The 27,089-nt window shown below is 37.6% G+C and overlaps 4 protein-coding genes across 7 annotated transcripts; 1 reads left to right on the top strand and 3 right to left on the bottom strand.

The window, feature by feature from the left end:
- Window positions 1-2,266: 2,266 nt before the first annotated feature.
- LOC126587166 (glyoxysomal processing protease, glyoxysomal) lies at window positions 2,267-7,855 on the bottom strand. Of its 3 annotated transcripts, XM_050252157.1 has the most exons (14): window positions 7,659-7,852; window positions 7,526-7,572; window positions 7,235-7,439; window positions 7,090-7,137; window positions 6,906-6,986; window positions 6,306-6,428; window positions 5,931-6,023; window positions 5,704-5,807; window positions 5,470-5,555; window positions 5,293-5,387; window positions 4,487-5,207; window positions 3,685-3,877; window positions 3,181-3,272; window positions 2,267-2,985 (listed from the first exon to the last, which is right to left on the bottom strand). In XM_050252157.1, exons 1-14 carry the CDS (start codon window positions 7,722-7,724, stop codon window positions 2,720-2,722), a joined length of 2,220 nt encoding a protein of 739 aa, XP_050108114.1. In that variant the 5' UTR covers window positions 7,725-7,852; the 3' UTR covers window positions 2,267-2,719. The 3 variants fall into 3 exon arrangements, with proteins under 3 accessions (XP_050108114.1, XP_050108116.1, XP_050108115.1); XM_050252158.1 differs by lacking the exons at window positions 2,267-2,985; window positions 3,181-3,272 and adding an exon at window positions 3,298-3,560 and having other exon boundaries at window positions 7,659-7,855; XM_050252159.1 differs by lacking the exons at window positions 7,526-7,572; window positions 7,659-7,852 and having other exon boundaries at window positions 7,090-7,132; window positions 7,235-7,380.
- A 2,844-nt stretch (window positions 7,856-10,699) lies between these two features.
- LOC126587164 (putative E3 ubiquitin-protein ligase RING1a) lies at window positions 10,700-15,506 on the top strand. Its single transcript, XM_050252154.1, has 10 exons — window positions 10,700-11,022; window positions 11,185-11,227; window positions 12,356-12,414; window positions 13,094-13,175; window positions 13,293-13,413; window positions 13,508-13,549; window positions 13,959-14,489; window positions 14,669-14,776; window positions 14,871-15,080; window positions 15,239-15,506. The coding sequence occupies exons 1-10, from the start codon at window positions 10,929-10,931 to the stop codon at window positions 15,266-15,268; spliced, it is 1,320 nt and encodes a 439-aa protein (XP_050108111.1). The 5' UTR covers window positions 10,700-10,928; the 3' UTR covers window positions 15,269-15,506.
- A 1,094-nt stretch (window positions 15,507-16,600) lies between these two features.
- Window positions 16,601-18,066, bottom strand: LOC126587165 (auxin-repressed 12.5 kDa protein). Of its 2 annotated transcripts, none has more exons than XM_050252156.1 (3): window positions 17,871-18,066; window positions 17,511-17,706; window positions 16,601-16,978 (listed from the first exon to the last, which is right to left on the bottom strand). In XM_050252156.1, the coding sequence occupies exons 1-3, from the start codon at window positions 17,974-17,976 to the stop codon at window positions 16,939-16,941; spliced, it is 342 nt and encodes a 113-aa protein (XP_050108113.1). In that variant the 5' UTR covers window positions 17,977-18,066; the 3' UTR covers window positions 16,601-16,938. The 2 variants fall into 2 exon arrangements, with proteins under 2 accessions (XP_050108113.1, XP_050108112.1); XM_050252155.1 differs by having other exon boundaries at window positions 17,511-17,709; window positions 17,871-18,063.
- Window positions 18,067-22,656: 4,590 nt separating this feature from the next.
- Window positions 22,657-26,555, bottom strand: LOC126587148 (protein FRIGIDA-ESSENTIAL 1-like). The gene is made up of 5 exons (XM_050252133.1): window positions 26,114-26,555; window positions 25,365-25,596; window positions 24,982-25,202; window positions 23,340-24,898; window positions 22,657-23,241 (listed from the first exon to the last, which is right to left on the bottom strand). Exons 1-5 carry the CDS (start codon window positions 26,376-26,378, stop codon window positions 23,212-23,214), a joined length of 2,307 nt encoding a protein of 768 aa, XP_050108090.1. The 5' UTR covers window positions 26,379-26,555; the 3' UTR covers window positions 22,657-23,211.
- Window positions 26,556-27,089: the final 534 nt, after the last annotated feature.

Raw genomic sequence — 27,089 nt, 5'->3', positions numbered from 1 at the left:
TTATTTAAGTGCAGTAAAGGTGGTAAATTGATAAATAAATTGTATTATGCTTTGTTAAGAGAATTAAGGTTATAAAACGTGTGGAATTAAAGAACTTAATTAAAGTGTCGTGAATATTGGCAGGTAAATAAATGAGAGTTTAAATGTTTAGGCGTATTACCGATAATTATGGTCGAAAATAAATATTTTTGGGGCGGGGTGTTACAAAACGACCTCAATTCCTTAATATTCTGCCAGGAACACTTGTAGACAGTAGTCCTCGTAAATCAAAGGTGGGCTGCCTGCAGGCAATGACTCGTTCACCGCTCTGATCAAAAGCTTATGATTATGTCCTGCTACGACCTGCGACTCGGCTTCAACCAGATGTTGGAAGACCAAGTGACTATTTTGGGTAACTGACCGCCGTGATGGTGATTGGTTTTTGTTGTACTCGGAGATGGAGAACTTCGTCAGCTGTGTCCATTTTGGGTGCCTGACGTCAACGGGATAAAAACAACCGCACCAACGTGGTACCGATACGGCAGAGGGAAATAAACTGGATGCGACGACAGAGGGAAGGAAAATGGATGTGGTGGCAGAGGCAAAGAAGAGGACGAGGCACATATTGGTGATCAAGTGATGAGGATGACGAGGATGCATGTTTCACAAGTTTCTTGATCGATTGCCCTTTTTTCATGTGATAATGTCATCTCTAACCAACATTGCCAATGGGTCATAGGGCTAAAAATAGTTTGGAATGATACGAAAACAGTTTCTAACTGAAGGCCCCATCAGGCCCAAACCCCCAAATCACACCAGCGGGCTGGCCATTTCCAGCCAGCCGTCCAGCGCCATAATGGCAAGCTTGACATTTTGCCAGCACTCCATCGCCAGAATGTCAAGCTTGACATTTTACCAGCCCTCCACCTCCAAAATGTCAAGCTTGACATTTTACCGTTGGAATTTGAATTATTTTTTTTGGACGAATTAAAAAAAAAGATTTATTTTTCCTATAAATACCTATATCATTCTTACAACATTGAAAGCTAAAAATAAGAAGTGTCACTTAGATAAAAATCTCATCTAAAATTTGCACAACCAATTACATCTCGACACATGGCACTCAAAATCCTATCTGAAAAATTATTAAGATTAACATAAATATAAGAAATCTGGAGAGTTACTCACTATATCGATACGTGTCACTCGAAATCCTATCCGAAAAACTATTGAGATTGCATAAAGATAAGAAATCTGGAGAGTTACTCATGTTAGCAACACGTGTCACTCGAAATCATATCCAAAAAATTATTGAGGTTATATAAAGATAAGAAATCTGAAGGCTTATTCATTTAGCAACATGTAACACTCAACATATGTATGAAAACCTTAGTTTAATTTAATTAACCATATTAATTTAATTAAAATAATAAATTATGTTTGGCCTATGGGCTATGGCCCTTTGGCCCCCTCGGTTGGAGATTTTTTTTTTGTCAAATGGCTATATTTGGCCTATGGCCCTTTGACCCCCTTGGTTAGAGATAATATAAAATATGACATATCACTGTTCATTAAAATATAATTTCTTGCAGGGCTATAGGGTTAAAGGGAGCCATTTGGCCCTCTCTCAGTTGAAGATGACCTAATATAATGGATTTATATAGAAGACTTTACCCTAACCCTAATTGTATTTTTTTTCCTAACCCTAATTGTATCTGGTAGAATACAATCTTATTTAACAACGAAGATTTTTTTTTAATTATTATTATTATTATGAAATGGGGGATGAGAGTTTGAAACTATTACAATAATTCAGACAATGAGGAGTTTTAAACTCGAGACGTATAGGTACAAACCCAACATTCTATCCACTAGAATATTAAACGGACCACATGCAACAACGAAGATCCCACCTGCGAGAGTGGGGCGAATCCAATAAACTAACGTGGGTGTATTATTTTGAGGGATTTAATTCCTTTAATAAATTTAGGGGTATCCCATTAAGATTTAAAGTGATTATCTAAAATTCAAAATGTATCTAATCAGGATTTTAAGAAATATTTAGATATCCGGATGTATTGAATTAGGATTTTAAAGAATTTTATAACATTGTAGATGTATTCAATTAGGAATTTGTTTTATAGAATTTTAAAAATTTGAGCATTTGAAAAGATTTCTTAGTGTATTTTAAGCATTCCAAATCTCACCTCTCCCCTTGAGATTTCGATACACATTCGCATTTACACCCAAAGCTAAAGTCATGAATTCAATAACCTCCCCAAATGGGTTTTGCAAGTGAAAGAGAAGAATTTATTAACCCGTTGCACGTGACATACTGGACCCAAATGTGTTCCTTTCGACAATATCGAATTCAAAACAGGTACAACAACAACAAAGCCTGATCCGACTCAAAATAAGGTACAAATACAATTAAATCGTATGGCTTCACTGCAAGTTGCAACAAATTCATATTGCGCATATGACATACCACATTACAGTCGATATAAGACTGTTGTTCGGAACAGAGAACATTATTTGGCATTGCACAATGCTTTTCCTACAAAGTTCAAAAAAATCAATCCCTAACTGAAAACACTTCTGCCAACCTTAAAGTTATTCCCCTATCTGTGAAGTCAGTGAAGCACAGCAAACAGTTCGAGAGGTACCAAAACCTGATCTCGATTTTCTACAGATGACACCCTTCAGTTCGGTATGAGAAAAATGCAGGATACTCGGCACGTCATAACTTGCTAGGAACAACGTTGTTAGGAAGTCTTCTTTCCTTGCCAAGTTGGTTTGGGTTTTCAAACACATCTTTTCTTTCGGCGACAAATCTTGCAAAACGAGAGCCTTTTGCTTCTTTGTTGTTATCTTGTAGTAATGACTCTGGAATATGAGGCGGCAAAGGAGGGGGCTTGGGAGACAGAGGTGGCATCAACGCCCATACAGAAGAAAGATATTCGTTTGGTTGGTCAAGCACTTGGAGAAGTGACAGATCCTGCATGTCTGTTGGAAGAAAAATTACAGTTGTCAGATCTCTCAGAATTGCTGACCTTCGGCAGCCAAAACAAAATAGTCAAGTTCCACCACACATCTTATACAGTATGCCGCCAACAATAAAACAAATTCAAGCATATAAAATGAATTTAAACGACCAGAACGTGTGAAATAAAACGTTGATAATATGTGTGACTAATTAACCTTTTGAGAACTTGAAGATTGGCAGGAGAGCAGCACATGGAATGCTGAAGTTCAGATGTGGTATAATTGTTCCTCCACCATGCCTTGCATTACTGTTTCAAGAATAAATCTCATTAAATCCAGAAGATCTATCTGCAACGAGCGAGGGACTAATATATATATAATGAACATATCTAAGATCTGAATTGATGATGATGGCACCGAAAGCAGCTTCAATAACAACGTAGATACACAGAATGATATGATTTCTGCCAAATGATCCTTATTATAGTGTTTGATCAGATTTAATAGCATCAGAGGCAACACCGTGGTAGAAATTACAAACTTCAGCGTCTTCAGAACAAGGCAACATCAGATTTCATACCATTGTTTGTGCAGATCTGTAATGTTGATTTAGTTAACCAATTACACAGCTTCTTCGATGTGATTCTTATTAAACATGGGTGTCCACAGAGAAAAAATATTAAAGGCACAATCACCATACAACAATTTAGTTCTTCATACCTTGTAACAAGTCCAATCATATGACCCTCTGAATTAACGACAGCGCCACCACTACCACCAGGATGGACAGCAGCTGTTGTTTCAAGCATTGCAGGAAGATCTCCTTGAGTACTTCGGTTCGTTTGATATGAGTGCGGAAACTTTGACTTTAAAACTTTTGCGACAACACCAGAACAAATTGATGGGGAGAACCCTAATGTGATTAAACTTGATCAGGATTCAGAACATGAAGCATAAGAGGACTTTTTAAATCAAGCAAAGAAACAAGCCAACTATTGGTGGGAAATGAAAATTGCACAACAGAGGTAAGGATATATGTACTGTCCCTCCCAACTGTAGCACTAAGACTGAACATCCATTTTTCAAACCTATACGCATCGGTAATGCAACACGATTACACGAAGAAAACTTCAAGCTTAGGATCTGCATAAATTGTATCTATGCACAAAGTTCTTTTTCAAGTTCAACATTGTCATGCTATTTGTTAAATCACTTATGTACAGTAAATCTAGACTAAGATTGTACAAAGGGGTGTGCTATCCACACACCCCCTTTTACTTCTCACACGCCCCTTGTTAATTACTGTCCTTCGATCTTCTCCAATTCATCCCATCTGACAGCCAAAAATTAAAAAGGTGTGTGAGAAGTAAAAAGAGGTGTGTGGATATCACACCCACCCCTTGTACAGAAGGCCAAAAGAAATGACATGTAGACACAATCAAACTATTCATTTCCAAGGGGCACCCAAATTCAAGAAACAGAAACAAGTAGATCGAAAAAAAGATATAAGCAAGGTCCATACCGCATCTCGGTCCTAATAGTCCATGTCCAATAACATATGCCTTCGATCCTACAGATGGTGACATAAAATCCATGACAATTGGAGAAAGCTGATCAGTGATGTACTTGAGTTGCAACAAGGCAACATCCACGGGTCCCTTGCAAACATACACTACTTTAGCATCACACCAAATCCAAGGGTCTCTATGATCTAGGCGTACACGTATCCTTCTCTGACCTCTGTAAGAACTCAATACATATCCTCCATGTTCATCGCCAACTGAGGGATCTGCATTATTGTGAAGCATTGGGGGACAACCTTCACTCTTTTGCTTGCCATATAGTCCACTATGCCTAGGAGATAATGCCTCAGAAATGGATCCATGCCTTCCATCACTTGCAGTTCTTTTACCAAATCTCCATGGTTCTAACAGGTGAGCATTTGTGAGTATGAGACCTTGCTTGTTTAGAAAGACACCTGATGCCCATGCTCCATCATCAATGTTTATAAGACAAACAGAACCCATTGCCTTCTCAACTGGTGACGGGGAGGAGCAACTAGAATAAATGCATTCCTGAATATGTGTTATGGCTCCATTTGAACCGTGGCTCTCAGCTAAAATTGGCTTCCCTACATCATCTGAGGTTCCCTTGTCAACAGAAATCCCTTTTTCTACATAATGGGGCTCCTTCCGCAGCAAGTCACTGCAAGCAGTTGCAATGGCTTCCCATGAAATCACCAGCTGTTATCCAAGACTAGAGTTTTGGATGACATGTTAACTAAAAGAAATTTCAGAACAGTCACACAAGCAAATGTTCTCAAGTTACCTGAATCTCAGCCCCACTAGTCTTCTGCCTCAACGGTCTAATCAACATACCAATAAGTTGTGCCTGCTCACTCAAAACTGGACCACCTTCCACTCCTGATGGATTTAGAAGTAAGACGTAATCAGAGACCAATGGCATGAAAGTATCAATGGACATTATTACAGGTAATGCTCGCACCAGGAAGACAGCGTATGTCTGCCATCAGCAATGAACTAGAAGATGAATTAGGAGGATAACAGTTGGCAATGGATCCCACTGATATACTGAAATATGAGCCAAAGAATTAGATCAAGAACCAGTAGGATTAAACAATTAGACTTCACACAATAACCAGAGAGAGCGCATAACATCAATCAAACAGTAACAGAAACATAACATATGTCTAATTTGCATGGGGAAAAGACAAGCTACCTGTTAAAGAAGTGCACAGTTGACAAGATACCAAAAGGAGAACCCACAGCCACAAGAAAGTCCCCCCTTTGATTGGAGGGTGATATGGTTATATTTGGCACGTCCTGACCAAAAACAATGTATTATCACTGTCTGAAAACAAAACATACTAGAGACTCATGTTCAGTATCTCATGATATTTATCACCAAAACTATAGCTAAAAGGAAAGATAAGAGCGTAAATTTACCTTGGGAATTAGGGATACTCCAAGAATGGCGATTCTTGTATTTGACTTGCCTGTGAGAGTTAAATTCCCCAATTCTCTGACTCCAAAGTCCACCTGGTCATCCATGACAGTGCATGTATTGTCACAGTCGTGATTAATTAAAAAAATATTGTTTTACATTACATGAAAACATTAAAGGGATATCTTTATCTTGTTAGCTTCTGCAGCTTTCTCCCAACCAACCAGAAAAGGAAGAGTTGCTCAGTTCATCAGTGACCTTTGTTATGGATTTCTCAATTAATTGCTTTCCACGTCACATGACACAATTCTCTCTACAAGAGATCTGCACATGATGATAATATTTGCATCAATTCCCAAAACAGAAAGACCTCATACCTGGGCCTGAGGAGCATTACTATGTGAGGCTAAAGACCAACCGACCTCCCATCCATGATCGGGGGAGCTTAAAGAAGCTTCAATAAGTGATTGGATTGCAGCAGCAGATGCAGGAACGTCAATCTACAAGGTGCATTAGTTTGATCAACATCAGAAGCCATGTGCAGTGTAGGATTTATGAAAATATGAGAAACAAAAGACATATAATGAACCCTAGCTATAAAGTTGACTTTTCGATTTCAGTCGTGTGTCCTTTCATATAATAATTAGCTATTTGCATGTATTTTTAAGAACATGAGTAAGGTTAATTTTATTTTTCTAATACGAATAATAGTTTCATTTCCCCTTAAAAGATGACCGCATATTGATCATGAATATGCTCACAAATTTTTTTTTTCCAGAAATCAACCAACAACGCTATAATTGCATCAAGGATTGTCAACTAGGCACAAAAGAAATAAATGGTTGAAATCTTTCTGACAGTTACGATGGAGCTTCTATAGAATGTCGTTACAAGCACTTTCTACATCAACTGTACACTCAAACGGTTCCTAATGTATAGTGATAGTCAATCAAACAACCGGGTAAGCAAATTCCTACCAGTGTTAAAAGCTGTGCTGCAAACCAGCAGGGATGTGCTTTATCCGAATCCCGAGATTCTTTCTCCAACCTCATTTCATCCTGTCAACAAAAACACCCTCAAATAGTTAAACACTTATTATATCTAACCAAGAATATGAAAGAATTGAAATCAAAATGTTGGGGTTTTGCTATATTGCTATACCTCTACCATAATATCAATCTGAACCCCAGGAATCAACTGATGCCTGCCCTGCAAGGCACCGAAAAAAGCATCAGAAAACGCATAAATTATCAACCCAAATAGCAAATTGAAGCAATTATATAAATCCTAGCATCAGAATTTCAACCTGGGCAAGGCCCTTTCTGTGCTCCAAAGAGAGAAAAGGCTCAACAATGGAAGCAACAGTCACCACGACAACAGGAGACCGTTGGCTGCCGCCCCCACCGCCTCCACCGTCTCCACCGCCGCCAAAAAGTTGCTTAGCAACACCAGAGTCGTAAAGGGAGTCCGGCAATAACATTCCCGACGCCGAAATGGTCGTCGTCCCAGAGCTACACATGCCCAAAATCCAAATTAAATTCAACAAAAACAATGATAAAGAAAAAAAAAAAGGAAATTGGAAAAATTACGAACTTACTGGTAATGGTGGAAAGCGTGGTTTCGCATTTTGAGGCCCTTTGGATCCTGCGTGGGAAAAGGGTAGCTTAATCAGTGAGCAGCTCGGATGAAAGTTTGAAACTTTCAGAGACGATTGTAAAGAGGGGACTTACAGGGCCTTTGACTCTGACCATGACGGCGAAATTGCGCGCGAAATCTACGATTTCCGGCAGACCCATCGGAAGGAGACGGCTGTGGTCTTGGTCTGAGTGCCCGATTTGCAGGGAGGGACGTTTGTCCGAAGAGGGTCAGAAGTCAGGGACTCAGAACAGAGTCGCGTACTTGAGATATATGTATGGCTTTTGATGTATCAGAAAAAATAAAATAAAATTGTACTTGCCCACCAAATTGCATTTTATAATTGGGAGTTTTAATTAAATATTTTCGATATTATTTATTTTTAATGAAAAATTACATTTCTATATTTTTCTGTATTATTTATTATTTTTTTATTTATTATTTTTTAATAAAACTAAAAAAAAATTGAAATAATACTTGTGTAATCAAATTAATTTTTTTAAAGTCAATTTACTGTCAATTTTTGTGGTAATTTGGTCATTCCCCATACACTGCCTTGTCGTACTTTTCGTATGTTTAATATGATTTATTGAATCTGACCAAATTACCCTCGTTCGGTGTGGAATCTGGGCGAAATATAGAGAACATAAAAAGTTGGAAGATTAAAATAATTAGTTGGGTCCTTAATTTTCTAACCAAAAATTAAAAAAATAAATAAATTAAAGGGGAAGTTAGAAGTCGAGTATCGTTTATTTCAATTTGTAAGTGAGAAGTCTCTTTCGAGTGGTTGATGACCTAGTGATTAGAGTTTATTTATTTAATTCATGGTGTCTTGATCTTAAACCCTTTTTTTTATATAAATTTATGTAGAATATCACTTGTAATATACAAATAAATAAGTTTAAAGTCTTGTATTCAAATTACATGGACGAATAATTCAATACTTAGCTACTATTAGTATTATTGGCTCGTTATGTGACTTATCCATATCATGCCACTATAGTATAATATCTTTGTATGAAAAGAAGTGATCTTTTGGTATGGTGGCATATAATTTTTAATCTGTTAAATACATTTTGAATATATTAGGCTATAGGTTATTTATTTTATTATTTTAAAGAAGCGATACTCTAAATTATTTTAATACGTAAAAGTAGAGATTTAGACTGTTATACATAAAATGTTTGGATTAAAACTATTCTAAGAAGATGAATGCTAAGAGGAATCTTTTAAAAGTTAGACTCTCTTTGTTATCTCTGTCACCACATAGTTAACATCAATTTTTATGCCAACATTATAAAATATTGTGTCGAAAACATGAGATAGCAGAAAATCTCTGAAGAGTCCCCCTTTCGAGAAACTCATTCATCCCAAATGAATTAATGAAAGTTTGTGTTGTTAACATAAATTAAATACTTTCTACAAAACAAATGAAGTGAATCCAATCATTTATATCAACTTTTTAAGGAGTGGCCCATACTAGCATTACTCATTCCTTAAGAATTTGGAAGAGCTTTGTTTTAAAAAAAAATTGAATTTGGAAAAGCCTTGAAGGAAATGTCAATATAGAAAGCTTGCTAATACAACAACCCCACCTTTTAAGATTTAACAAATTATCTGGCAAAGTGTGAAGTTTGTTTTCTTCGAAGATCATGCAAGGCTTACTATATTTGGTTATTTGACACTTTAAAGAAATATACAATTTGGATTCACACACTTATTTTTACTTTCCACACATAATTTGTTAATTTCTATCATTTTATATTCTTCAATTCATTCATTATGATTTGATAGCCGAAAATTAAGAAGAATGTGTGAGAGGTAAAAAGAAGTGTGTGGACAACACCACCCTATAATTAATGCCAGCGAAGCAATTTTAGTAGGGTGCTTTTATGCCTATTAATATTGTGACCTAGATTGTTGGAGTTGGTATTTATACTCACCTTTGCTAGTACTAGATCATCCATACAAGTTTAGAATCTTTAGTTTTATGGAATTATTTCTAAATTTCCAATTATTACACAATAGAGATTCCATCACACTCGTATATGCCAAGAAAATAGTTTGATATTATGCATCTTTTAATGATTGTTTAGGAGAGTATTGTCACTCTCAGTTGAAAAAAAAGCATACATAGATGTCAACACATGTACCAATAATCCACATTTTACTTATTTAAATAATTCACAGTTCATTCTGTCAATAATGAGTAATTCTACCAATAACGTTTCAATGATTAGCAACGATAAATTCGTCATCTTTCAATTGATGTTAGGCACATTATGTTGACACATTTCTAGCTATGCTTTCATTGAGCCTGAATCAATAAACTAAACTCTAACGTAGCAAGTTTTTGTGAATCCAAATTTAACGAAAAGTTCGCGGTACTGTTCACTTTAACGAAAAACCACATTTTTATACTAAAAAGTCAAACCTGGTACTATTTATTTTACCCTTTATTTTGTCCTTATCATTAAAACTCAAAATTTTCAAGCATTTTTTCATTAGTTTTCCTAATTTAAAACTTAGATATTTTCAATCAAGTATTTAGCAAAAAAATTCAAAACCAAAACAAGTATGTTAAACACCATGGGACCCAAATCTAACACATTGATTGTGGACTTATAATTGATATAGGGATAGTTTAGTAAGAAAAAATATTAAACAATAACAATAACAATTCTTTTTAAAATGTAAAAGGGATAAAGAACAAAAAGGGCGTCCTGCAAGTCAATGGCAATGGAGAGAAATTTAAAGTAACAAGAAAATTCAGGTGCATTTTAGTTACAACTTACAACTAGTAAATTTACATTCGTTCATTTTATAGGAAGTCCGGTAATAATGAATGTATTGTTAAATAACGTAAATTTTATGCAAAATTTAATTGTTGTAATGATCTATTATATCTTTATATACAAAATTTAACCGTTGAATTTTCAGATCATTAAGTAGTGCATACAATCAAAGAAAACTAATCTACAACGAGTTTTTATTTTTATTTTTCACTACAAAAACAGAAAAGTAAAGCAAAAATGGAAGATATATTTACCATATTACCCCTGTATGTAGTGTTGACTGAATACCCAAGCTTGAATTGTCTCCTTTTTATTTTATTTTTTTATAAATAGAAGAATTTTCGGTAAGACAACGAGCCTGTGAGAACCTCTACCCCTCCGCCTCTCTCTCTCTCTCTCTCTCTCTCTCTCTCTCTCTGGTCAGCCACACTCCACCACCACCACCACCCACCACCGCCACCTTCATCCTTCTCTCTCTCCTCTCTCCGAGACCACCACAATCAGCTCACAATTTCACTCTCACACACAACCGTTTCGTTCCTTGCTAAATTTCCGCCGCAAACCAGAGCAATGCCGGCACAGAAGCGCACGCACGAGGCCATGGAAGATGATCCTCCGCAGAACTACCGAGAAAACAGCCACGAAACGCCGCAAGACGAAGAGGGTACGTCTTATTTCTTCCAACTCCAGATTCGTCCAACCCACCGCTTACAAACACCGTACACGCACGTTTCTTCTTCCCCGTTACATGGTTTTTGGATTTTTGCTTCTCTGATTCTCTGTGCCGTTGCTTCATCTGTTCTTTCTCCTCCCTTTTGCTCCTCAGAGTCCGATCGAAGCCCGTTACAGAGCGCCGAAGAGAAAGACGAGTGAGCCTCTCTTTTTTCTTCATTGCTTTTCTCGTTCTTCTATTTATGGTGGTCGTTTCCGTTGATTGTGTAAGTGTTTGATGTTTGAATGCTGTGTGTGATTTGGGATCTGCATGCTTTTCTTCGTGCTGGGTTTTGTTTTCTTTTGTTTGTATCAATCGAGCTGTTGCTGGGTTTGAGCTGGGTGGATTGACGTGTATATGTGACTGTGAAAGCAATGACTTTTGGGTTGATGTGGGTTTTCTCTTCTGTTTTTCTGGGATGGATTGTTGTGTTTGGGTTGGGAAGAAGGTTGGTGGAGTTGGGTCTTGGATCTTTTGAATTCGAGCTTCAAGTTCCATCGTGCATGGGGGGTTCAAGCATGTTGCCCAATCTGGTTTGCTCATTAGCTGCAGATTCTGATCCGAATTTTCGCTTCGCTTCATGTCTTTTGTTTCGATGATTGTTGGGTCATTTCGAGCAGAAATCCTCACTCTCTCAGTCTTGCTCGATAGTGTCTTGGTTTTGTTGGCGCTTGGCTGAAGGAACAAACAATCTGCTTACTATACCGGGTTCTCATTGTTCTGCTAAACTTCCACAGAAAAGTGTTTTACTTACAGAATATTTACCACCAAGCATGCTAGTTTTTACTCGTTCGATATAATTGTTGCCATGTTTATAAAAGAAAGCAACTAACGTTCTTATTTTCCTTTTTGGGTATGGTAAACAATGGCGACAATAACGTGAATATGCACGCTGAATTGGGCATTTGTATGCTTGCAAAATGCAACCCCACAACATGCAGCAGTCTATGTTTTAGTTTCGATATGCATGTGTGTTGTCCAGGCTGGTAAAATGATATGAAAAGTTTCATGTAACGAGGGATTTATGCTTGAGGATGAAGTCAATATTTTGAAAAGATCAGTGATTTATTTTATCTGATCTTTCTGCAGAAGCTCTGTACTTTCATATTTTTTTTCTCTTTTGTGCCAGCCTCTGTATTTCCCTCCAAGAAATTGAAGAACGGAACACTTGGCGCAAAACCAATCAAAGTGTGCAAAAAATTAAACTTGCACATAGGGCAACCTACATATTATACATTACATCTGCTCTATGATAATATTTTCTTTTTGTTGGTAATGTATACAGATTTGTCATAGTGAAATTGGCGGAAATTCGGAAAGAAGTCCAGTGCCCTATCTGTTTAGGTATGTCTTTGGGATACCAAATTTTGGATTATAACTGAATCAATATGGCAAGTAAGGCATTTTGATCTCTTCTGGTTCTATTTTTTAAGAGATATTATTGCTGGGTACCAGCTTAGAGTAAAGCTCATTATCTATTATCAAAGGGAAGTTGATAGTTCAGTTCTAGAACATCATAGTGGGTTTGCATGCTGTTATGTTGCAGCATTGATATTAGATTATCTTGAAATGCCACTGTCTTAAAACTTTTCTTGTAAACAAGTCAGAAATATTGGTTTTGTTAACTTGTCAGAAACCATATATTGTATGTACCACTTTGTCATGGCCGAAACATCAGCTACCTAAAAGCAGCCTTATTGATGTGCTAAAACCATTCAGATGGTCTTGATCTATGTCAATTGTGCAGGCTGAAATTAATGTACAAATATTGAGAGTTTTCACATCCAAGAGTTCTTCATTCATATTAGAATTTTTCTAAAAACTGAGACAATGAATCAGACTATATAAAGTAAAGTACTCATTGGTCCCTTTTACACTCGTACATTGTATGAGATCTCACCAATGTTGTGGGTGCGGGCTAGTCCTTTTAAGCGTTTAACTCATAACCAGGACCATAGCCACATACTTTCCTTTTCATTTGCATGATATAAGCATCAGCTCTTGTGCTCTTTGGTATCCATAGGGATCATTCGGAAAACAAGGACAGTGATGGAATGCCTGCATCGCTTCTGCAGGGAATGCATTGACAAGTCCATGCGCCTGGGGTATGCTTTCTTGTTATATAAATTTTGTTTGATGATGTCACAAAGTACTAGATAGTTTGAACTCATGGCCTGATTTCTCAATCTAATATTTAGACTGGTAACTGGCTTTCGCTGCAGGAACAATGAATGCCCTGCATGCCGCACCCATTGTGCTAGTCGTCGCTCTTTGAGAGATGACCCAAACTATGATGCCTTAATTGCAGCTATATATCCAGATATTGACAAGTATGAGGAAGAGGTATTATGATGCTGATCATCTCATACTGTGAATTTTTTTTTTTTTGTAAGTTACATTTTAATTGAGAGCACTGATATTTGATTATCTCCTGTAGGAATTGGCCTTTCATGAAGAGGAGAAGGCTCGCAATAAGCAGGTGAAAATTTCAGTTTTCAAGTTTCTGTTGGGGTTAATATGTATATATTTTAATTGGAAGTCGACCCCAAATACAGAAAAATAACAAACTACGAATTATTATAGTTTTCTCGTGCAATTGATGAGTTCTCTGATTTTGTAAAACCCTGGAACAGTAATTCATTGGAACTTTGGTTAAGACTTGATTATCTACTTGTATGTGGGTCTTATCTGTGTCCTATTACCGAAAATAATGCAATTTCCACATAACCTTTGATGTGGTTTTAATAAGGTATTACACTAGAATCATCGTGTTTTCATCATTTAGGTGTTACGTGTCACCACGAAGTTAGTGGCAAAACTGTACAGAGATTTCTTTTTGTTCCTAGTTTGTTACTTCGGTTGCTTGATTTTTGAGCTTATTTGCACAGATCCAAGCTTCCATTGCCCAGACATTTCAACGACAAACCGAGGCACTAGGAAGGAAACGAACAACAGCTAAAGCCACTGCGGCTGCATTTATGAGGAGATCACGGGGTAGCTATCGAAATGCGAGGGGGAGAAGGAACTATAGAAATGTTGCTGAACATCATGGGTCCGATGACACTGAGGATATAAATGGTGATGATGGCAGTAGAGATTTATCTTCTGGTGATGAGCGCACAGAACCAAGACCAAAGAGATCCAAAAGATGGAGAGGAGGTCGATATTATCAGCCCTCGTCGGCAGCTGCTAATGCAGATAGTGATGATGAAAATGATTATGAAATGAACAGATCAGAGATTCTGGGTGCATCTGTGGGGCGTGTTGGCAGCTCAGAGAGGCTTTCCTGGGGAAAAGGTGGCATGCGGAGTCATACACGGTATGGCAGTTCAAGTGGTGGCAATGGTAAAAATGCCAGGAACATCCGCCTCTCTAGGTTGGTAGAGTATCTTCGGAACTCGGGAGATAATGATGACGAGGTAATTTAGAGTTTAGGCCGACGATCTTGTCATGACTCTTCTCTGCTAGGGGACTGAGTAGTACCCTTTCGAGATCATACCTGCACACACGCTATGTATATATGTGTATTTAGAATTTTTATCTGGCAATCTGCTTCGGTACTGTGATGGTTGGATCAAGCGTTTCTCATTTTTTTCAGTTGGACATCCACCTCCTGCTTGTTTCTCTCGATGAGCAAAGAATACCAAGTTTGCAGCGGCCATATCTTTGCTGCAGGTCTACCCTTTCAGTTGGACATTTATGTCAGGTAATTCTTCCACTCACTGCATTTTTCATTTGGTAGCACTTCACTATCTGAAGGCTTCCATCACTATACTGAAACTAGATTTATTTGTATACAGTATGTAGCTCTCCGAACCGCTTCTCAAGCTGAAGAAATTGAAATATACTTGGTGAAAGAGCTGCATGCCGAATTCGGTCATTCAACTGCCACCAATATTAAAATTTCCAAGTCTCTTGTTCTAGATTCAAGCAAAGAAAACCTGCAACTTTTAAAGGAGGAAGAAACTTTGGCAGAACTTAGGACTCACAATCTCATTCCGGGCTATCTGGTGAGCACTTCCTTCAAAGTTCCCACCATTGACAGTCTATAGAGCTAGCGGAAACTTGTGCGTGACAAAGGCGTGCGCGTCAAGAAAGAAAAGTTTGAAGTTCTAAAAAATTCCTACACTTCTTTTAGTATTCGTGCTAATTTGTGTGATTTTTTCAGATTTTGGCATATCAGAAGAAATGGAACTGAAGCCAACGATGGCGAAAAATCTGTAAACAAGTGGTTCTGCTTCTTCTTCTTCCCCTTTAATGTTTTTTTATAGTGTTCACTAAGCTGGCATATGTTGTTGAATAGAAGACAGTGTCTGTTTTAGAAGCTCGCCAAGTACACAAATGGTGTGAGCAATTTAGATGCAGATGAAAATCTCCATGTCATGTTCCGAGCTTGTTACCAACTCAACTCTTATATCATGGACTTTATGGATTTCCTTCGAGTCTTCAAAATAGTCTTTTGAATCAGGCAGCATACCAAAGTTGAAAGTACACTCGCTCGCCCTCTCTCTCTCTCTCTCTCTCTCTCTCTCTCTCTCTCTCTCTCTAGATTTACATGCATTGCGGGACCGCCACCAATAATACAATGTGTGGGGAGGTTAAAAAGTAAAGTATTGCATTATTGGCAAGGAGAGATTTCTCGATACGACCGTTACATGAGGTGGTATATCATTTGCATAAAAACACGTGATGCATCATCTGTAGTTTCATCATAATTAAAAATTTCTCATTGGCAAGAGATGTTACAGTGGGTTTCTGAAGAGATGGGTTGGCCTGGTTGAAAACTTGAAAATAAATTTTTCAATCAATTATATTATCACTTGATGTATCGAATTGTATATTTTACATAAAAATGTCGTACCCAATGCACAAGACTCCCGCTTTACGCAGGGTCTGAGAGAGGTGAATGTCGGCTAGCCTTACCCCCATTTATGGAGAGGGGGCTCCCAAGTCTCGAACCCGAGACCTACCGCTCATAGGCGAAGGTACTTGCCATCGCACCAAGTGCGACCTCTTAATTGTGTATTTTACATACTAAAAAAAAAAAAACATATAAAAAAAAACCATTTCAGAGGGTGTATTGTAATTTCCCCTTCTGATGGGTCCCACTCACCAACCTCCATGTCACGTCTCAATTGCAATACTCTCTCCCTATCCATTCACATGTGGATTCATTTACATTGACGATAATACAAGTTAGAACATTACACATTACAATGTAAGTGAAGATAATTCTTTTTGTCAAATACTGTTTCACTTGTATTATAACATATGATATGACAACCTATATTTTCAATTTACTAAAAAAATTTTGCGTATGATAATCTCCACATCGGTGACACCACCAACTAATAACCCAACATATTTTGTGAAAAAGTTAAAACTGTCTTAGTTTTTTCCTTCTTTAAAATGAGTTATTAATTTAAAATACTTTCGCAATAACGTATTTAGGGGTATAAAGTCCTCCCAATCCTCTTTGAATTCTAATCCCGTTTAGGGATAAAACCAAATAATTAAGTGCATCATAACATTTAATAACATAGAAAATAATATTTATTTATTTAATTATAGTAAAACACGACAGCAACTCCTCACCACCATCCAACGGTAGATCTGACCAACAAAGAGTCATCATCACCGCACAAGTGTTCATACAATCTCACTCACATTTCATAACGCCTAAGAGTCTGAGACAGTGAGCTCTCTCTCTCTGAGGAAGCCCTAGTTAGAAAATTCAAAAGGACACCTAATCACATAGCCATCGGAAAACCCTCATTGGGGCACGTGGCAAACACTGAGATGAAAAAGTTCACTATTTACATGCAACCCCCGGTGGCTGCTGGTCAGTTCAGTTGTTTGTTCATCACCTTAACGATGATGCTTGCTCCTGGTCTCCCCACTGTAGAGCCTGTGAGATCAGATCGTACGTTAAAAGATTTAACCCATGACAGCAACAAGAAAACATATAGATCGAAACCCAACAAACAGATCATTGATCTACGGCTTAGATCTACTAACTTACGTTAATTTTAGAAATATGCACAAGAACCGGCCATAAACCTGTGTTAAACTGTTCTAAAAATTCCCGCTTAACCCTGCTCGACGCTAGACAACTAATCACTATCCCAATTAAACTGTTCTATTTTGTAGTTTATGATGAAATTATATATATTTTAATTATAAATACATTTATTTACACGAAATATAATAAATTTGCTAAAATCCACCAAGACCCCTAGACGTTAGGCTCCAATCTGTTGCCCGACAAGCACGTCCTTAAGGACCCTACGATAAAATGGAATGAAACTAGACCGACAATAAGCCGTAAGTATATAACCACAGTGCATATAGTATCCTTATCTGTATTTTTCGGTTATTATTTCGGTTAAAAGTTTGTAACCAGTTTTGTAAGTTACTAGGGTTAGGCTACGTATACATACCAGTCGTAGACAGTGGGAGAGTTGGGCTGTGGCTTGTCGAAAACCTGGTTACCCATGGATTTGGAGGCAAGGTTGCTACCAGGGTGGAAAACACTCCTCCAAACGTTGTCTTTAGCACGAGCAGATACTGGTGTGCCTGGGGTTCCTGGTGTTCCCGGGCTCATCGGCATCGCCAACTTGCTCGACTCTCCTTCCCCTTCTACACATCACCAAATTAATAATTTTTAAAACCCAGAACAAAAACATCTAAATACATAGCAAGTAACATATTAAGAAGCGGTAAACTTCATGTCAAATAGAAACATGTGCGATCGGATAAGAAAGAACGAACGTCGTGCTCAGAGAATTACAACTGAGTACCTTTTGCATTCAAGGGCCTAGGAGACACCTTCCTAAGCCTGCCGAGGCCGCGTTCCGGCTGAGGTCCGGCGACAATATCATCCCAAAGCTTTTCAAGAAGAACCATTTTTGCTCTCTCTCTCTCTCTTCGTTTCTTCTCTTTTCTTTCTCTCTCTCTCTCTCTCTCTCTCTTTCTATCTGATGGTCTTTGGGGCTAGATGGTTCTATTTATAATACAACTTGAAGCTAAAATATCTCATCCCTCATTAAAATTTTGCTAATTTGCCAAATTGCCATCTTTTGTTTTGCTACTTCCAGCTGGTTGTATTAACATTTAATCACGGATTATTGTGGGCAGTGCGTAGGGTAACGATTAGGGATTGTGTTTTGTTTTCACACCCATTTCACTTCGTACATAATTTTATTAACATTTAGTCACTAGTTCCTTTTAACTTATTCAATTTAACTGCAAAAATTATACAAAATTTGTGAAAAATGAAAATAGGTACGTAATCTAGCGATAATTGTTTTATGATGGCTATAGGACAAATGATAGTAGAGAAAAGGACGAAGGAAACCAACAAGGTCCTTTTCGGATTCTTTTGATGATGATCTTGTAGATTTGTAAATTGTGTTCGTTTATCTTACATTGTACGGTCAGTTTTGTTAAGTACTATTTATGTTTATTTTCAAATAAAAATATTTAAAATAATTTATGATAACACGATTTACTATAAACAAATACAATTCACAAATTTTTAAGATCCTCGCAGCGAGAATCCGGACTCCGAGGGAAATGGATAAGAAGGAAGACTTGGTAAATGTGGGTCCCGCCAAAAAATATCCATCACATATCTAAATGTGAGTGAGTTGGGGCTTTGCTTCACAAGTGTACGCTCACTTTACAAATACTTGTCCTATTCCTCAGAGCAATGTGGGGCCCACACAGTGATGGGAGAGACAGGGCTCAGATTGACACGTTGGAACCTCTTTTGTTGTCAAGTAGACTAAAGTTATCCGTATATTAGTGCTATCTACGTATTCTATTTTTACAGGCTCACGTTTTTATTTTAGTTTATTACCGTTTGATAAAATTGTAGTCAATTCCGTTTTAGTATTGCTATCATAGGAAGTGACAAAAAGGTTAACGTTATCAAGTTTCAATAGTAAATGTGAGAGCTGCTTCTATGAGCTTTTTAATTGAGTTTTTAAGTTAAAATTTAGAGACAAGTTAGCAAAATCGTAGTACAAACAATTAGTCAGTCGTTGCTCCAATAGCATTGTACCTAAGGAATACCAAGTGCATATATGCGTTTGATTTTAGGGAGTTTTAACGAAAAACCCATTGTACTGTTCACTTTAACGAAAAACCACATTTTTACACTAAAAAGTCAAACCTGATACTATTCACTTTACCTTTTATATTGTTCTTATCTTTAAAACTAAAAGTTTTCAAGTCATTTTTATTAGTTTTCCTTTGATTTTATTGTCATGAAAACAATTAGGTCATCCCTTCTGCATGACAAAATTTGGCAGACCTGAGGCCCCGGCCCAAAACCCACCTTCCAAATCCACCTCTCAAATCCAACTAATAGACTCGGTTTCAAGGCCCAACAATCAATCCAATTTGCCCTTTCAAGATCATTCATTCACACGAAAATTAATGAATACTTGAATTTTGATTATCCAACGTTATATTCACATTAAGTGATAATAGAATAAATTAGTATGGCATTTTTTATTTACAAAATTCAAATCTAAAATTTAAGTTACGAGAAATTTTTTAAGAGAAACCAAAACTTGCACATCTATTGGAGGAAATATTCTTCAATATGTCAGCACACGAGCCAGTACGTCATATGTTATTATATAAGTAAAGAAAAATTTATTTTTTGAAGTGTTCCTCATGTGGTGTACCGCCGGACACACTGAAAATTTTCTCCTATTAGAGAGAGTTGAGATCCCTATTTTAGACAAAGACCACTCCGCCAACAAAACCATTAAGCTAGTTCTTAATTAGGCGATTTAATTTAATTAACATTGCCATCCTCGGTAACATCAGCTTCGTAAAGCAAAGTTTTGTAACCAAGCATTAAAAAACATGTTGAGATCAAAAGCACCAGACACAACTTCCATGGAATCTGGAACCCTCTTTCTTTTTTTTCGATTGTCTGGAATCTTTTTCTTTAAGGTTTTACAGTCGGCATCCGGCCACCCCCACAACCACATCATATAAAATTACAATCTCACCAAATTCAATACCACCTTATTCTTTCTTTACCTTTTGACACCGGCTAATTCTTTGGTTTCATCCACGCCCATACCCTACAAGCCTACAAATTGCTTGGCCTGCTGTGAACATCAACGAGCCTTTGTCGCAATCAAGTACCGAACTCATCACAAATGTATAGACTTATTTTTAACTACATTTTTTTATTTTCATTTTCATTTTACTTTTCTCTCTGTAACTCAAAAGTCACCCCTTTACTCTCTGAAACTCAAAATTAATTATACTTTAACTTGTGGACTCTCGTCTCCCTGAAACTTGTAGATCGCCTCCTGAGACATATGTGGAACCCAATAGCCAATAAAATTATACCACAAGTGTAATAAATTGATTATAAATCTTCATTATGGGTTAACATTCAACAATCAAAGAATAAAAGTTTAAAAGAAATTGAAGAGATGAAAGAAAAAAAAAATTGATTAGCTTACCCAAATCAAAATCGAATTTTGAGTTTTTATAAAGACGAATTTCATGTTTCAGGAGGTAAAATAGGATCAAAATCGAGTTTCAAGAGGCAAAGTGGAGCGAACTATGCGTTTCAGGGAGTAAATGCGAGTTTTGAGTTACAAGGACTAAAGTGAGATTGAAATCGAGTTCTAGGAGGTATAGCTAAAAATTAGCTAAATATATATTACTTTGACATTTATGTGAGTCGAACTTGAACGACAAAAAGGACAAAAAAGAAATAGTTAAATCCACACACGTTCCCCTTAACCAGAACTGTATATATAGAACCTGGAAGCTTGAAACCATGAAGCATCATCGAAACAATGGCTGCCCGCCTGCAAAACAAGATTGCGGTGGATGTTGCAGCCGATAGCAGTTCGCTCGATTCCTTCTCATTCGCTGACCTATTGTGTGTTCAGGATCAGCAATCCAAGTGCCTTCCTGCTAACAAACCCAATCAAATTCACAAACAAGGCAGAGAGTTTGAGTTTAGTTACTCAGAGTCCATAGTGACCGACCCAATCAAGCATTATCCGGCAGACCTGTTGATCTCGAATGGTCAGATCATACCAAAAGCAACCGAGCTTGAATCGACACAGTGTCCGGAGACAGAGCAGCTCAGCATCAAAGGTCCAGTACGAGCAACAAGTACCAGAAATATGAGATCGACTGATACCGCCAGTGTCACAGAAGCATATGCTAAGCCACATCCAGAATCCAGAAACCAAGAGAAAAAGGAGAAGCCTGCACCCAGATCATCGTTCGGCAAGAAAATGTTCAAGTCATTTGTCTTCCCTTGCAATGAATGCAAAGTTGCTAAGCCAATCGAGGGAGCACATAGAGTGTCGAGAAAGTCACATTGATATGAAGCTCCTTTTCCTTTCAATTCTTTCTATTTCAGCTAATCAAAAGTCCATAAATTAGTAGAGAACAAACTTATGACTTTGAAGTGAGGCTTCAATATAACCTGAGTCTGTTTCAGTTAGCAACAATCAATAAAAATTCAGACATGAATATCTTTTCTCAAGCTCTGATCACTAAACGACTCGATGGCAGATTCTCAACAGTCTCAGGTCACTTGAAGTCACTAATATAAATCTGTTTTGCAGCAGTCAATGCCATAAACCGATAAACAGCCCCGACTTCTTTATAATCCAGTTCAAGCTTCATCATAACGACACGATGCATTGTAAAGAGAACTACAAAAAGTATAATTCAACCTACCGAAATCACGGGAAATTAACTAACATCCTACAGGATTCATGGCATCTCAGTATCATTTCCCTCTTCTTTTTCTTAATCCTAAATCTTGATCATACCAGGACTAAGCTAGTGGTTGAAACTGGTTAGGCCTTTGATGCTAAAAAAATACCTTATTCTAGAGATGGGAAAATGGAAAAAACATTACAGCATGATTGATTTTACACTTTCTGCACACTGACCCTGATTTAGTTGCAGGCTTGCAGCTATCAGACCTCAACAACAATCCCATATGTAATTTATTTTCCCAAAGAAAATCGGGGTTTTAGGACTCCATGATGATGAAATGATCTGTTAGGGACAAATACAGTAACAAGGTACTAGGACATCGATCTTATTCTCCTATTATTATGTACACCTTAGTAAAGAAAAACAACTACTTAGCTCAAAGGGTCCGGCCCTTTTAGGCAGTGGGTATCGGGTGCGAAATACAGATATTAACACTTGAGAATAGAACTCCCAAAAACATTTTACATAAATAATGAGAGTAAATTAACAAAGTATGAATTAACGGCATGTCATAAATAATGAGAGTTTACCTTAATCCACAAATATCTTCAAATAATGAAACATTGTCCAGAAGAATCTGAACACCACAATTACAGATCATTATAACCAAAAATGAGGATGGAGAGAGTAAAACTTCAAGTTACACATATTATACGTCAACTTGAATTTCATAAATTTAAAACAAACATCTTTAAGCATCTATAATATCAGAACCATACATTTTACTATCCTAAAGTAAAACTGCCACTCTTCCAAGTTCTTTGTAGGCAGTAAAAGAGTTTATGCAAATATACTGAATCAAGATACCAAAATTTTGATCAATTACATATCCAGCATAACTTGTGGAAGATAATGTACAAACTGTAAGCTCAACTAGAAGGGTCCCATATGGGTGATCATTAATTCCCAAACCAAAAGGTCTCATTTTACCATGTCACTCCACAGTGCCTCTGAATTGAAGCAGCGAAGGAATTGAAGACTGACCTTAGAAAGAATAAGAACCAGCATTCAGACTCTTTGATAAAATTTGCAAAGACCCTCAAGCTGAGTTAGTTCAAGCCTAAGGCAATCTTCCTTGCATAAAAATGAAATGAATTACAACCATTTTTCTATAACACAGACTAGGATTAACACAGACCTAGATAAGTTCCAGTCATGACACCGTTTACCTCAAAATATATGAAATGTCGATAACATAACTAACTTATGAAACAATAAATCTTATAAGAAAATTAACAACTTTCTACAAAAACTCAATTCTGATTATATAAAACAGGGGATACTAAACCAACTGTCCATAACCTCCAATTAGTAAACTGCGTAGGAAAATTTGCAAGAGAAAAATCACTGCCAAACATCTCAAGATTTTCCATATTTTTCAACATATCCCTGCAATGAAACAAGTGGCTGTCAGATTACACTCAAAACCCAATATCTGCTTCATCACATTATCACCAAAAAAATTAAAGAAAAAAAAAGAGGCTAACCTCAACAAGCTTTGAGATTTTTGGACGGCATGCAGACAGGTATTGCACAACTGTTTCTACGGTAGATGGGATTTGATGGGGCTGAAAAGCACTGATAATCTTCTCTACTGCTCTCTTAACTATCATGTTATGTGCATCCTTGCTGAGACTACCTTCGCGCCATTTTGGTTTTAACAATTCTTTCACTAAATCTACAAGAGCCGCACGGAAATTCTTCACAGCTTTTGATTCTTGCTGTACATCTCCGTCTGTCAAATGTTCACCATCCACTTCATTTTTTTCTCTAAATCTACCTAATTTTGTCCCTTCTTGGTGTCTAGAACCATCACTTTGATGTCTAGAATCACCAGTGGCACTACTGGCTTTGTTTTGTTTTGTACTACATTTGGGATGAGGAGGGCCCAAGGGATTTTCTTTTCCAGTCATGGTTCCATTTTGGCAGACAGCAGAAGTCCCCGCTGTCTCTGCTTCAGTTACAGGGGAATTATGGTCACGTGTATAGCAGCTATTATCTAATACCTTCTCATGATACGTATTATGTGAAGACATAGAGTTTGTATCACCATCACAAGCTGGCCGCGTGGTCCCACTAGCAGATTCACCATGTTGCGGATGCAATTTATTCCCAACGGTTGCCCCTTCAGGATAGAAAGAAGCTTCACCAGAGATGTTTGAGAACTTTGGTAACTCAATGCTGTCACGAAGAGGATCATACTGCCTCCCCGAAGATGATAGAAATGCACGAGGAAGAATAAAAGATGGCTGGAATGGCACAGATGGCTCCCAATCATTTGAAGAAAGTTTTGTTTTAATTTCAGCAGAGCGCAATGACACGGTGGTCGGCAAACTTTTCAATTCAGAACTAGAGAAGGGGGAAGAGCTTTTCAGCAAGGGAGATGATCTAGTAGAAGAACGGTAATCCCTACTTTGATCAAAAAGCTTAAGAGTATCATGAGGACTTGAATCGAGATTGGAATAACTAGACGGCAACGAAAATCCAGTCCAAGATGAAATTCGGCTAGTTGGAAACAAGGCAGTAGTTGAAAGATTTCTTGAGCTTGAATTCAAAGCAAGGTTCACAAGTGGGGAACTATGGTCACGGTGCATACGCTGGCTCCAAATTCCAGCTGGTTCCTCCATACTGCTCGAATGTGAAGAGTTCTTCCCTATAAAGTACTTTCCTGATGATGAAATCGATCCAATTGAAAAAAATCCAGGCTCAGGATGCAAACTGCTCATGAATATGGAATTATCTTTAACAGCAGGCCAATTTCTCTGATCATCCCTTTCTATATCCTTAAGTGACGAGAGAAAGCCTGGATCATCTTTGGATGAATGCAATTTCTTTGCATCAGTGGACACACCCACATTTGACTCCTCTCCAATAACTGTTGGAAACTTGCGCTTTTCATGAAACTGGTGCTGTCTTCCTATGTGTTCCAAAAATGGGATCTTTTCAGAACTGAGATGTGAAGAAAATGCAAAATCACTTCCACTTGAAGAAGCCAGAGGGTCACGAAAACGAGGTGACCTTGTTCTCACAGTAATGTCTCTTAGACCTGTTACAGTAGAAGGTTGTTAATAAGATGGTCATAGGAGAGTACTTTTTGACATTCCTACCCAAGTAGATAATACAACGTACCTTCATCAAGCTCGACTTCTCTTGTAGAATTAGCAACATCTCCCTCAGGATGTGGTTGAGAACTGTTCAGATTATCTTTCACATGGAGGAACTTACAAGAACTACCTCTAATGCACCAACCCTTCGCATAAAAGTCACATATAATAGCTGGGGGCTTGCTTCGACCACTAGTCTCAGCAGCAGGAGACACAGTTGTGGTCCCTGTCTCAAGAGCACCTGACCTGAAAAACAGTTAGTGGGATGGGTATAAGTTTGGTTCAAAAGGCAAATAATTAGCCACCAGGTACACACGTTAATCCAACACTCAAGTTTTAAAAATGCATTGCCTTTGGCTCTAAGATAAGAAAATTTTAAAAGTACAAGGGGCCAACATATCACCTCACCTTGAATCCATTTGCTTTCTACCATTCCTCTGCTGCATGTCCACTTGTTTCATCTCATCCCCTGGATTCACAACACTTCTAACCTCCTCACCTAAATGATCCCTAATCAGGGTGGCATCAGCCATCTCTTCCCCGCCAACTCTACATGAGCTGGCCGCTTTAGCATCCATAATCTCACTATTACACAGATGACCATTGACCTCATTGTGTAAGTGTACAGAGGTTCTCTGGCCTGAAAGGATTCCAGCATCCTTGTTAGCAACCATATAATCATCTTTTATACCAAATGTTGGTGAGAGATAGAATGCTGATACGTATTCGATAACAATCAAGTAAATCAATCTATCATTGAGCTAAATTTTGGCAGTAATTTCAATAAAACGGGAACATTCAGCTTTCTAGATAAGGGGGTAATGACTGGACCAAATAACGGATTGACATCGAATCAAGTAGATGCTTTACCTATAAGCTCAAACACGCAAACGAAACTTTTCCCATACTCCTCAAACTACAGTTCCAAGTTTACAACAATTCTTTATAACCCAATTGCATTACATAATTTTCCAAATTAAGCTAAAAAGGCACAGCATTGAAGTATGAATTGCTACAATCAAGCCATAATTAACAGAATCAATCCAAATGCATAGCAAATTTGAAGTCAACAAAGCAAAAACACCGATATCCCAAAAAAATCAAACGAATTTTAATTAATTTAAATTGAAAGTAGGTTAATAGAAGAGGTAAATAACCGTTGTGATGATCACGGGATCGAATTGGTGAATCTGAAAGATCCATATCCACTTCAACCCTTCCTTCTAATTCGTCTTCCATATTCTCTTCCTTCTCCGCCTCTTCTTCTTCCGCCTCCGCCTCCTCCGCCTCCTCTTCTTCCTCTTCTTCTTCTAACAATTCGGGGTCTTCTTCTTCTTCTTCTTCTTCTTCTTTTTGTTCCTCGATGTCGGAGCCGGAGAATTCGGCCGGTTCCGGAGATTTGTCATCGGCGCTGTGAGGCATTCTGAGTGCGCGACTGTGTAGGTTGGTACGGTGCGCCTTCGTGCGGAGGTTTTGCGGGGACGCTGAGACTCAGAGCTTCCTCACTGGTCTCCGTTGGCTACAGCACACAAGGCATTTCGGATACGTGGAGTGCTGTGATTAGTCGAGTACAAGAGTCATCCCTGCAATGTGATACATGTTAAACCATTATTTGGAGATATATAATTACTGGCTTTTTATTATTAAAGATTTGACATATTGATTTCAATTTTTAACCGTTTAATTGAATAATTGAAAATAAGTCATCGATAAAAATAAAATAAAAGTGTGTCAAAGTGTCAAAGATGAAAAGGGTGTGTGGATAACATACCGCGAGAAATGCTCAAAGGCCCAACACATTTCAAAGCCCAAATAGTGTTGGATTCTACATTGTCTTTTCTTAGTAAAGCCCACAAGGATTGAGAGCCTTAAAGTGATCCCATTTTTATTTTAGTGGTTCATTGATGTAGTCTTCTGAGAACCGTTAGATTAGTTAGATGACTATGATCTCACAAATACACACTTCCAGAAGGCAGAAGAACCCAATCCGCTTAGAACGTACCAAGACCATGATGAAATGACATACCAAACTAGTATTGACTGCTGCTCATGCGTCCAACACTCCTCTGTCTAGCTCTTTGTGTATAAAATCATCTCCAACTGAAGAGTTCAGAGGGTCAGAGGGTAAAAAAT

This window comes from Malus sylvestris, chromosome 10 (assembly GCF_916048215.2).
Source record: "Malus sylvestris chromosome 10, drMalSylv7.2, whole genome shotgun sequence".
NCBI lineage: Eukaryota > Viridiplantae > Streptophyta > Magnoliopsida > Rosales > Rosaceae > Malus > Malus sylvestris.
This window is presented reverse-complemented; position numbering and strand designations above follow the sequence as displayed.